Source organism: Carlito syrichta, unplaced genomic scaffold (genome assembly GCF_000164805.1).
Source record: "Carlito syrichta isolate Samal-C Ts95f unplaced genomic scaffold, Tarsius_syrichta-2.0.1 Scaffold142964, whole genome shotgun sequence".
NCBI classification, from domain to species: Eukaryota; Metazoa; Chordata; class Mammalia; order Primates; family Tarsiidae; genus Carlito; species Carlito syrichta.
The window spans coordinates 76,201-88,899 of record NW_007087060.1 but is presented as its reverse complement, the minus strand read 5'-3'; the positions used below and the strand labels follow the sequence as shown (position 1 = coordinate 88,899).

General features: G+C 43.1%; 1 protein-coding gene across 1 annotated transcript; it reads left to right on the top strand.

The window, feature by feature from the left end:
• The first annotated feature begins 11,148 nt into the window (after positions 1-11,148).
• On the top strand, positions 11,149-12,068 carry LOC103251509 (olfactory receptor 2Z1). The gene is given in 2 exon segments (XM_008050100.1): positions 11,149-11,698; positions 11,701-12,068. Coding segments are annotated over 2 exon segments (918 nt in total).
• The last annotated feature ends 631 nt before the right edge of the window (positions 12,069-12,699 follow it).

Sequence of the window (12,699 nt, the reverse complement as noted above, 5' to 3'; positions counted from 1 at the left end):
CCCGGCTAATTTTTGATTTATTGTAGAGATGAGGTCTTGCCAAGTTGCCCAGGCGGGTCTCGAACCCGCGGGCTCAGGCAATCCACTCACCCCAGCCTCCCAAAGGCGCGGGATTACAGGCTGAGCCACCGAGCCCGGCTATGTTTTTTTTAAATTCTGTATTTTTAGTGCTTTGATATCTTGGGATCTTTCTGACTCCAAAGAGCTGCCTCTCCTTGGACTAGCCAATTCTTTTTTCTTTTTTTAGCGTGATAAAATATCTTCTTGTATGTTTACAGCTATGTTTTAAAAACATATACATCATGCAGATAACATATATTTTGCAGATTCCAAGGGCTGCATGCTTACACTTCAGTCTGTGATCAAATATCCCTGAATAACTGTGTGCAAATATTCTTTTTACATATTCTCCCACAATAAATGAGGGAGAACTGTCTATAGCTTGGGCTGAGGTAACCAGGAAATGCTCCAGTGAAATGAATTATTATTATGGGATAAAGAGGGAGAGGGAGCGGTCAGTGAAGGAATGAACATCAACCCAGATCCCTAAGGATCTAGCCAGGCATTTGCTGTGAAATTCACATGCTGTGTGACTACTGAACACAGACAGTTCTCTTACTTGTACGTAGCCCATTTCCTTTGTGAAAGTTGAATAATACTAAGTGAATAGGGTGGTGATTGTAAAAGAAAATCTTAAAATCTTTAAAGTGTTTTAAAAATACCAATAGTATTATTGCCATAGACAATTAAGTTTTTTAAAAAATTCAGTAGCAACAAGCTTCTGCAAAGCCAAAGAAACCATTGAGAGACCAAGGAGACAGCCCACAGACTGGGAAAAAATATTTGCCAACTGTATATCTGACAAAGGACCTAGGATCTAAAAGGTTCAAGATCTAGGATCTACAAGGAACTCAAATGTGCAGAAAAGGAAAAAACAAACAGCCCCATTACAAAATGGGCAAAAGATATGAATAGACACTTCTCAAAAGAAGACACATGAGCAGCCAACAGATACATGAAAAAATGCTCAGCCTCACTAGTCATCAAAGAAATGCAAATTAAAACCACACTGAGATACCACCTAACTCCAGTCAGGATGGCCATCATCAATAACTCAAAAAACAACAGATGCTGGAGAGGATGCAGGGAAAAGGGAACACTTCTACACTGTTGGTGGGAGTGTAAACCAGTCCAGTCTCTGTGGAAAACAGAAATTCCTAAAAGGTCTAAAAATTGCCCTCCCATATGACTCCACAGTTCTTCTACTGGGAATATACCTGGAGGAACTCAAATCACTCTATGAAAAAGATACCTGCACACACACGTTTATTGCAGCATTATTCACAATAGCGAAAACATGGAATCAACTGTGCTGCCCATCAAAAGAGGACTGGATAAAAAAAAGTGGTACATATACACGATGGACTATTATGCAACCACAAAGAAGGACAAAATTAAAACTTCGCAGCAACTTGAATGGACTTAGAGGCTATTATAATGAGTGATCTATCACAGAAACAAAGAACCAAGTATCACATGTTCTCACTCATAAGCGAACCTTGAACAACTATCGTAATACTACAAGAAAGGGATTGGCAGTAGTGGGAAACTGCCAGGGAAGGGGGGCACACCTCATTAACAAGGGTACCTGCGTAATGAACATTTGTATCCCTAACCCTGAATTGTACCCCACATTTAAAATAAAAAATTAAAAAATTTTTTAGTAGCTTCAGGGGCACAGGAAGTTTTTGGTTACATGAATGCATTGTGTAGTGGTGAAGAAGTCTGGGCTTTAAGTGTACCTGCCACTTCCACCTGTGCACATTGTACTTGATAAGGCGATTTTTCATCCCTCACTCCACTTCCCTTCCCCACTGGCAAGACGCCAATGTCCATGGTACCATTCTCTATGCCTTTTAAGACCCTTAGCTTAGCTCCCACTTACAAGTGAGAACATGGGGTATTTGGTTTTTCATTCCTTCATTACTTCCCTCAGGATGACGGTCTCCAATTCCATCCAAGTTACTGGACAAGACATTGTTTGGCATTTAGGTTGATTCCACACATTTGCAGTTGTGAATTGTGCTGTTACAAACATACAAGTGCAGGTGTCTTTTTTGTATAATGTCTCTTTTCCTTTAGGTAGATACTAAGTAGTGGGATTGCTGGATTGAATGGTAGATCTACTTTAAGTTCTTTGAGAAATTTCCATATTGTTTTTCTTTTTTTTTTTTTGAGTTGGAGTCTCTGTCACCCAGACTGGAGTGCAGTGGCCGCTCCCGGCCACCGCAGCCTCGACCTGCTGGGCTCCCCAATCCTTCCGCCTCAGCCTTCCAAGTAGCAGGAACTACAGGCGCGTGCTACCACACCCGGCTAATTTTTTTTGATTTATTGTAGAGATGAGGTCTCGCCTGCCCAGGCGGGTCTCGAATCCGTGGGCTCAGGCAATCCACTCACCTCAGCCTCCCAAAGGCGCGGGATTACAGGCTGAGCCACCGAGCCTGGCTTCCATATTGTTTTTCATAGAGGTTGTACTAATTTGCTTTCCCACCAACAGAGTGTAAGCGTTCCCTTTTCACCACATCTGCACCAACATCTGTTGTTTATTGATTTTTTAATAATGGCCATCCTGACTGGTATAAAGGGGCATCTCATTCTGGTTTTAATTTGCATTTCCCTGATGATTAGGGATGTTAAGCCTTAAAAAAAAATTGGTTGGCCATTTGCATATTTTTAAAGAGATGTCTATTAATATCATTTGCCCACTTTTTAATGAAATAATTTGCTCTTTCTTTTCCTTCTGATTTGTTTGAGTTCTGTGTGTATTCTGGATATTAGATATATAGTTTATAAATATCTTCTCCCATTCTGTAGGTTGTCTATGTACTCTGAATTTGTAGAATAAATTAGGGAGGACTCCCTCCTTCTCAATTTTATAAAATCATTTTAGTAAGATTGGTACCAGTTCTTCTTTGAAAGTCTGGTAGAATTAGGTTGATTATTTCTTTGCCATGCAGAATCCTTTAAGTTTAATTAAGTCCTACTTATTTACTTTTGTTTTGTTTGCTTTTGCTTTTGGGGTCTTGGCCATAAATTCTTTGCCTAGGCTGATGTTCAGAATTTTTCCTAGGCTTTCTTCTAGGATTTTTATGGTTTCAGTCTTACATTTAAGTCTTTAATTTTTGTGTATGGTGAGAGATAGGGATCCAATTTCATTCTGCATGTGGCTATGAAAATTTTCCAGCACCATTTATTGACTAGGTTGTCCTTTCCCCAGTGTATGTTTTTGTCTGTTTTGTGGAAGATCAGTTGGTTGTAAGTATTTAGATTTATTTCTGAATTCTCTTTTCTTTTCCACTGGTTTATGTGTCTGTTTTTGTATCAGTGCCATGCTGTTTTGGTTACTATAGCCTTGTAGTATAATTTGAAGTCAGGTAATGTGATGCCTCCAATGTTGTTCTTTGCAATGAATTTTAGGATTGTTTTTCTAATTCTGCGAAAAATGACATTGGTACTTTTATAGGGCTTGCACTGAGTCTGTAGATAACTTTGAGTAGTATGGTCATTTTAGCAATAATGATTCTTCAAACTCATGAACATGGGATGTTTCTCCATTTGTTTGTGTCCTCTACAATTTCTCTCATCGGTGTTTATAAGTTCTCCTTATAAAGATCTTTCACCTCCTTGGTTAACTATATTCCTAGGTATTATTTTTTGGCAGCTATTGTAAATGGGATCGAATTCTTGATTTGATGCTCAGTTTGGTGTTCTTGGCATGTAGTGGTGCTACTGATTTGTGAGTGCTGATTTTGTAGCCTGAGACTTTACTGAATTTGTTTATCAGGTTTTTGTTTAATTCTGTTTATGTGGTGGATAACTATGTTCATTGACTTGCATGTGTCCTTGTATCCATGGGATGAAACCTGTTTGATCATGGTGAATTATCTTTTTCATGTGCTATTGGATTCAAGTTGCTAAACTTTTGATGAGGATTTTGCATCTATCTTCATCAGGGATATTGGTCTGTAGTTTTCTTTTTTATTGTGTCTTTACCTGGCTTTGGTTTCAGGGTGACACTGAATTTGTAGAATGAATTAGGGAGGACTCCCTCCTTCTCAATTTTATAAAATCATTTTAGTAAGATTGGTACCAGTTCTTCTTTGAAAGTCTGGTAGAATTTGGCTGTGAATCTGTCTGGTCCTAATCTAATCTCACTGCTTGTTATTGGTCTGTTCAGAGTTTGTATTTCTTCTTGATTTAAGGTTGGGACGTTGTATGTTTCCAGAAATGTGTTGATTTTCTATAGATTTTCTTGCTCGTTTGCATAGAGGTGTTCATAATAATCTCAGATGGTTTTTTATATTTCTCCTGTATCAGTTATAATGTCTCCATTTTCATTTCTGATGGAGCTAATTTCAATCTTCTCCCTACTTTTTCATAATTAATTTAACTAGTTGTCTGTCGACTTTTTATCTTTTCAAAGAAACAACTTTTTGCTTCATTGATCCTTTTTTTCCCAATTTTGTTTAGTTCTGCTGTAATCTTTGATATTTCTTTTCTTCTGCTAGCTTAGGGTTTGGTTTGTTCTTGTTTTTCTAATTCCTTGAGAACTGATATCAGGTTGTCAATATGTGATCTTTCTATCTTTTTGGTGTAGACCTTAAGCACTATAAACTTTCTTCTGAGCACAGCTTTTGCTGTATCCTAGAGATTTTGATACTTGTGTTTTGTTGTTATTCATTTCCAAACAATTTTAAATTTCCATTTTGATTTCATTTTTGACCCAAAGACTGTTCAGGAGCATTTATTTAATTTCCATGTGTTTGTTTGGTTTTGAAAGTTCCTCTTGGAGTTGATTTCTAGTTTTATTCCACTGTGGTCTGAGAAGGTCATTGATACAACTTTGATTTATTTTTGAACTTATTGAGACTTGTCTTGTGCCCTATCATAGGGTCTATCTTGGAAAAGGTTCCATGTACTGCTCTCTAGAAGAGTACCAATGATGTGAAGGTGCAAGGGTTGAATGACCCTGAGCAGAGAAAAGTCCCTCGACTGGTGTGTACCTGGTACGGCACCACCTTGCTTTCTGGTCTCTGCCCTTACCCTTGGCTCTGGCTGTGAACACAGAGTAAGCTCATGGGCACTAGAGCCACCCACCTGTACACCATTGCTTCTCCTGAGTCTTGGAGGTCCCGCAAGGATGGGGTTTATTGGAAGAAATGTCTCAACCCTGGAAATCTTCCTCTTGGTTATTCCATCACATCACTGACTCATAGCTGAAAACAGAAGAAATCTCCAGGACATCATATTTCTTTTTAAACACGGGTATCCACTTGCAGGAATGGGTACTCTCTTTCCCTTCTTCTATGTAGATCCAAACAAAAGGACTTGGGTGTCTTCCACATTTAATTATCCACATCAGTGCTTTCCATCCTTCCCTTGGTTAATTGAGAGATGAGTAAATATTTTTCCGCAATCCTCCGGGGACCATCCAAATAGCAAGGGCTCACATCTTCCACTGAAATTAGTATTTCCCTAGCAGAAATGGAGACTTAGAGGGTTTCTGATGCAACAGCTCTCCCTGGAGCCTTGGTCCCCAGACAATGATATCTGTTTTTCCAAAGACTGAGGAGGCATTGATTAAGCCCATGATGCTGGGATCTGGGAGTTTTTTTTGTTATCAGGCACTGTCCTGGGATAAAGGGGGTTGACATGCTCACAAAACACTGAAAGGGTCCCTCCCTCTGTCTGCACACAGACCCTGGTGAGTGGGGGGGACAGCTTTGAATCAAGGCTTATGGGGAAACTTGGGGGTCTGGGCATAATTTAGACTTGATGTCAGGGGAAAAATGGACCCAAAGGAACACTGATATATATTTTTTCCCTCAAGCACTTTGCTTTGAGTTGAGTTTATACAGATGTGTCTGCCTCTCTAACATTTGCCAAGCTGCAGGCAGGTGTCTGGTTTTAGACTGAATGCTTCTTCCTTTGTCGGTTATCACTGCCATGAACCCAGGCAGGCCAGACCTACAGACGGCAGGAGGTCACCCATGTTAACGTTCATGCCTGACCTTTTATGAGATGTGCTAGAGGCATCAAGGGGTGAACACCTAACTTGGCCATGGGGCTGGGGCCAGAACAACCTGTCTGGCATGGCTTTGAAGCACTTTCAGCTCATGTTCTTGGAACCCTGGCCATCCACAATTGTAATCACCTGGAGGAACTCTCAGCTTGGAACTCCAAGGCAGACAATGTTAATGCCAACAATGAAGCAGCACTCAGAGTTGAGAGAACTCAGAACTTGAAGTCACATGGTTGGAGTTTAAATCCCAGTCTACCCTCTGAGTAGTTGTGTGACTTTAGGTAAGTCACTTACTCTCTCTGAGCCCATCTGTCCATAGTATTAGTTCCAACAAAAGCATGATTTCCTAGCTAGGCATGGTGGCTCATGTCTGTAAGTCTAGTACTTTGGGAGGCCAAGGCGGGTGAATTGCTTGAGGCCAGGAGTTAGAGACCAGCTTGGGCAATATAGTGAGATACTGAAATAAAAACAATATAAAAACAAATAAAAAGGAATAAAATTTTTCTTGCAGAATGTATGCAATTAACAACTATTTACAGAGCAAGCTCTGCTGTAACTTCTTGAGCTGTGGTAGTTGGATGTGAGAATTAAATAAACAATATAAGTGACAGTTTATTCTGCAGATGGTCATATCATTATTTGGTTATTAAAGTGACCATGGGTGCAGAACACACCTGGTCATAATGGACAGATGTGGGAGTTTTATTGACAACAAAAGATGAATAATGTAGCTCCTTTTCCTGTTCACTTGGTGTCAGCAAAGGGACCCCAAGATCCAAATTTTGGCATCCCTGGGAAAGGGACAGGTCAAACCACCACTCCAAAACTTGTCAAAGGGACTTTTCTTCAACCCAAAAGTGGACTGGTTGAGGAATTGCTGTGAAATGTTCCAGCCCACGTTAAAATGAAATGCGGCAGCTTTTCTCAGTCCTGCCTGTCTGACTGAAGGGTTGGGACTGGGCAGTTTCGATGGGTGGAAGCAATATTGCTGAAAGAGGACTTTTGAGGAAAGAATATGTCAAAAGCAAGGAGCATCACAACCAGATTAGAGGAACTGCTGGCTGGACTGAAGATCCCCAAACCCAGGAGTTTTCCTTCCTTCCTTCTTTCCTTCCTTCCTTCCTTCCTTCCTTCCTTCCTTCCTTCCTTCCTTCCTTCCTTCCTTCCTTCCTCCCTCCCTCCCTCCCCCTCTCCCTCCCTCCCTCCCTTTTCTTCCTCTCTCCTTCTTTTTCTTTCTTTCTTTTTTTGATGCATCAAAGACAGTGGGACTACCCGAGCACCTTGAAAGGAAAGATGAGACTGGGGACACACAGGTGTGTGTATGTGTGTGTGTGTGTGTGTGTGTGTGTGTGTGCATGCGCGCATGTGTGCATGCAATGCCAGATGAGGGTCTTTGAAAACAGAAGAAGAATAAGAGGAACTGATGATGGGGTGACCACACTGAATTTCAGATCCACCTGCGTGGCTGTTTCCTGAGAGAGTTCTGGAGTCTCAGGCAGATCCTGGGGAGTTGTTGGCTCTGACGCCTTTCCTACCATCTCAAAGGGCCATGATGCCTGATACCAGGAAAAACCCGAGTACAGGAATGGTTCTGGGGTGAACCATGAGCCCCAAGGGTTGGTGAGTATGGCTTCTCTATTAGGCCAGACTGGGGAGTAATCACCCATTAGCCAGAAATCATAACCTAGAGCTGAAGGTGAGTCAGGTGTGTGTGTGTTGTGTGTGTGTGTGTGTGTGTGTGTGTGTTGTGTGTAGCAAATGCCTAACATCTATTTCAGTGTTTGAGGATGCGTGTGGCAGGCTGACACAAAAACAAGGACTCTGAAATTAGATCTCTGTTTTGTTCAGATTTCGACTCTGTTTCCTTCTTGCTGGTTGATGCAAGACAAGTTGCTGTTCTTCTCAAATCTGTCTTCACATCCAAAAACTACAGATAAATAATAATACCTACAGACAATTTTTTAAAAAATAATTAACCAGTATTTTTATTATAGTTTTGTGGGGTACAGTTAATACAGACAATTTTTAACTGTAAAAAGTATATCAGCATTTATCATTTTAACCAGGTTTAAGCTCTACAACCTTCAATTATCCACAGACAGACTTTCTTCCATTAATGAGTGTGGGGTACAGAAGACTTGTCCTTGAGCATCAGGTGATGGGCTGGGAGGAGTTTCCCAGCTCCCAGGAAACTCCCATTACCTTCAAACTGTGGCTGGAGAGTAGATCTGGAAACTACCATGTGGGCTTCTGCTTGCAAACCCTTTTAGTTTTTTATTTTTATTTTTTGAGCCAGGGTCTCACTCTCTTGCCCAGGCTGAAGTGCAGTGGTGTGATCATGGCTTACCACAGCCTCGACCTCCTGAGTTCTGGTGATCTTCCTGCTTCAGCCTCCCAAGTAGCTGGGACTATAGGCATGTGCCACCATGCCAGGTTAATTTTTTTTATTTTTTTGTAGAGACGAGGTATTGCTGTATTGCTCAGGCTAGTCTTGAATTCCTGGATTCAAGCAATCCCCCACCTCGGCCTCCTAAAGTGCTGGGATCACAGGCATGAGCCACCACGCCTGGCCTACAAGTCTTTAAAAATCTTATTCTTGGTATCTTTTTTAAACCACCAGTCCATACAGCTCAGTGCTCTATTCCTTCTGCTTGGAACAATCTTCCCTCCTCTGGCTGCCTGGAAAACTCCTACTTCACCTTCAAAACTCAGCTCCAATGTCTCCTTCTCTGTGAAACTTTCTCTGATCTCATTCCAGGCAGAGTATCATCCCCTGGTTACCCAAATCATCATGCATGCATCTCTCTCTATTGCATGGCTCATCAGACTATTCTGAAATGACTTCAGCAATGCTTGCTTTCCTGCTTAAACTTCAAATTCCATGAGTTCATGGCTAAATTATCTCAACTCCTTTACATCATTGGTTGACTCTGGAAAATGTCCTCAATGAGGCACTCTGTTTCATTTTGGTTGGATTTCACTGTTAGAAAGTTCTTTGTTTGGGTGAACCATACAGATGACCTCACTAACATCTACTTGCTAGTAGTATGACACAGGTGATTCTACTCTGTCCCTCTCATAAAGCCCTCTAGATACCAAGGGCAGCTATCACCTGTCCCAGGAGGCTTCCCTGACCATGCCCTGGGGTGTCTCCAGCTATTTCCTACAGAGTACCCTTCCCACTTCACCTGTGTACTTCCCTATATCACAATGGTCTTGTGTATTAATCTTCTTGTTTGTCATTGGTCTCCTGATGGAGACTGTGGGGTCCAGGGAAGTGGGGACCTTGCCTGGGTATTTCACCTCTGAATGTCTTATGCCCAGCCCAGTGCATGAAAAATTCTGCTGAATGCATGAACGAATGGTAGATGGAGGGCTTGGATGGGATCAGAAAATTGGAAGCCAAATAACTAAAGATGTCCTTGAGGCTGGGCACAGTGGTTCACACCTGTAATCCCAGCACTTTGGGAGGCCGAGGTGGGAGAATTGCTTGAGCCCAGGTTAGAGACCAGCCTGGGAAACACAGCGAGACCTCTTCTCTAAAACAAAAATACAAAAAACTGACTGAGTGTGGTGACACACATCTATAGTCTCAGCTACTTGGGAGGCCGAGGAAGAAGGATCGCTTGAGCCCAGAAGATCGAGGCTGCAGTGAGCTGGGATCACGCTCCAGGACTCCAGCCTGGGTGACAGGGTGAGACCCTGTCTCAAATAAATAAATACTTAAAGAAAAAAAGAAAGGAAGGAAGGAAGGAAGAAAGACAGCCTTGCAGTGAGAAATAACTCCATTGACAGTTTCATGATGAAGAGCTCCGGGGAAGTCCTTGGTAGAATTGACTTGTCCTTAAATGGCCAGCCTTGCTGTTTCTTTCTTTTAATTTTATTTTCTTTATTTTGAAGATGTGGGGTACAGTTCAGGGTTAGCTATACAAATGTTCATTATGCAGTTACCCTTGTTGATGAGGTGTGCCCCTCCCTCCCCTGGCAGTTTTCCTCAACTGCCAATCCCACCCCCTCTTCCCCTGGCAGTTTCCCACTACTACCAATCCCTTTCTTATAGTATTATGATAATTGTTCAAGGTCCGCTTATGAGTGAGAACATGTGGTATTCTGTTCTTTGTTTCTGTGATAGATCACTGAGTATGATACACTCTAAATCCATCTAAGTTGCTGCAAAGTCCACATGTTTGCCCTTCTTTATGGCTGCATAACCTTCCATTGTGTATATGTACCACATTTTGCTGTTTCTTAACCAACCACGATTGGGAGTGGACATTCTGTAGGTCCTGTGTTTCTGATCTAAGAGTGCAAATCCTCTTGGTCCTTGGTCATCTTTCTTGCCTACCTAATTCACTCAATACTTAGGTGAGACATAAAATATTCTACAAATTACCCAGACTGCTACTCTCCTATCCAATGCCAGGTAGTCATTGACAACTCCCCCCGCCAACTCCAGACCATTCAAGCCCCACCCTGCTGTCATAGTGCTTCTACATCTCCTCCTCCTTAGACCTTACACTCTCAACTTGACCCCGGTGCTGGCTTATTGTAGATTTCTCTTTGCTCCAGATTCTCATCCAGAGATAAGGATCTAGGCTCTTCTCTCTGTTTTCTTGCTTGGCTTGTTGCTTCAGCCCTGTCATTCCCTATTTCACCCTCTAGATTTTGGTATCTCACCTCTGCTTTGGCCCCAGGATCACTGTGATGAGGGATATTGAAACCTTCCACTAATGTTATGTGACTCTCTTTGACTTGAACCAAAAAATGTTGACTGCTAGGATCTGTGGGTAGCTCTTGGCTGTGTGTGGCCAAGTTTTTCATCCAGAGATGCAGATTGCATTTGTCCCAACCCATGCCTTTGGCAGACAATGCTAATTGATCAAGGAGCTTATTTCTCCCTCCCTAGTGATTCTAGCTGTGGGCTCATAACTCTTCTCAAGGCAGCATCTCAGGCAGTCACTACCCGTCGATTGGCATATGGGATGAAAGTTATCTGTCAACCCCTTCACCAGCTTCTTGACACATGCCACCTGTTCTTCCTGCAGCTAAAGTGTGCTGTGTAAAGCATGGGAGATGTGAATCGATCAGTGGCCTTAGACTTTATTCTGGTGGGCCTCTTCAGTCGCTCAGGGTCACATCAGCTCCTTTCCTCCCTGGTGGCCACCATGTTTCTCATGGGACTTCTGGGTAACACTATTCTGCTCTTCTCGATCCGCGTGGACTCCCGGCTCCACACACCCATGTATTTTCTGCTCAGCCAGCTCTCCCTGTTTGACGTTGTCTTTCCCTTGGTCACCATCCCCAAGATGGCATCGGACTTTCTGCAGGGAGAAGGTTCTATCTCCTTTGGGGGCTGTGCAGCTCAAATATTCTTCCTGACGTTGATGGGTGTGGCCGAGGGCGTCCTGCTGGCCCTCATGTCTTACGACCGTTACGTTGCCGTGTGCTGCCCCTTGAAGTATACCGTGCTCATGAGACGCCAGGCGTGTCTGCTCATGGTGGCCTGCTCCTGGGTGACAGGTGTGATCAACGCTTCCATCCAGACCTCCCTCACCCTGCACTTTCCCTGCTGTGCTTCCCGCATTGTAGACCACCTCTTCTGTGAGGTGCCGGCTCTGCTGCCTACGAGTTGGCGCTGTCCACCTCGGGGGTGCTGATTCTCGTGCTTCCGCTCTCCCTCCTCGCTGCATCCTACGGCCACGTGTTGCGGGATGTTGTAAGCATGCGCTCAGAGGAGGCTCGCCACAAGGCCTTCACCACTTGCTCCTCGCACATCCCTGTAGTGGGACCCTTTTACGGGGCAGCCGTGTTCATGTACATGGTGCCTGGGGCCTACCACAGCCCAGGCCAGGACAACGTGGTCTCCCTTTTCTACAGCCTTGTCACGCCCACACTCAACCCACTTATCTACAGTCTGAGGAACCGGGAGGTGCGGATGGCTTTGGTTAAAGTGCTCAGCAGAGCTGGGCTCGGGAGAAAGTGTTGACCACACAGGGAACTGCTGGCATGATGCCAGGGGCCCTCCGTCCCACCCATCTTCCCAAAGCATCCATCAGCTGCTAAAGCCTTGTGTCAGAGGTCAAATGTCTGCCCCATTCTTTCCTGTTCATGGCTGGTTGGGTTCATGTTTTCCCTCAAGGACTTGTGGATGACAACGGCAATAGTACCCATCGCGTTTAGTGTATCTTTTCTGTAACGGTGTACTCTCTCTACAAATGGGAGGCTCTACTTTGTAAAGTTGAGGTCTCCTTGTGATTGAATGGATCATTATGCTGTTTACAATGAACATCTATTGACTACTTGATTTATTAAGGCTTTGTTATTTCATCCAAACAACAGCTTTGAAATATGAGGACTATGATGTTTTATGTTAAGTACAGAGACGCAACAGGGGAAATAAAATAACCTACCAATGATTACACTACTAGAAAGTGGTAGAGTTGAGACTTGAACCAATGATCTTCTTATGCCAAAGAGAGTTCCCCCAATCCCTGTGACAGGTGGATAACTGCTGACTGCAATAGGTTAGTGTGTGTGTGTGTGTGTGTGTGTGTGTGTGTGTGTGTGTGTGTGGTGATCGGGCCAGGACAAGTCTTGAAGACTATCAGATTCTGGAA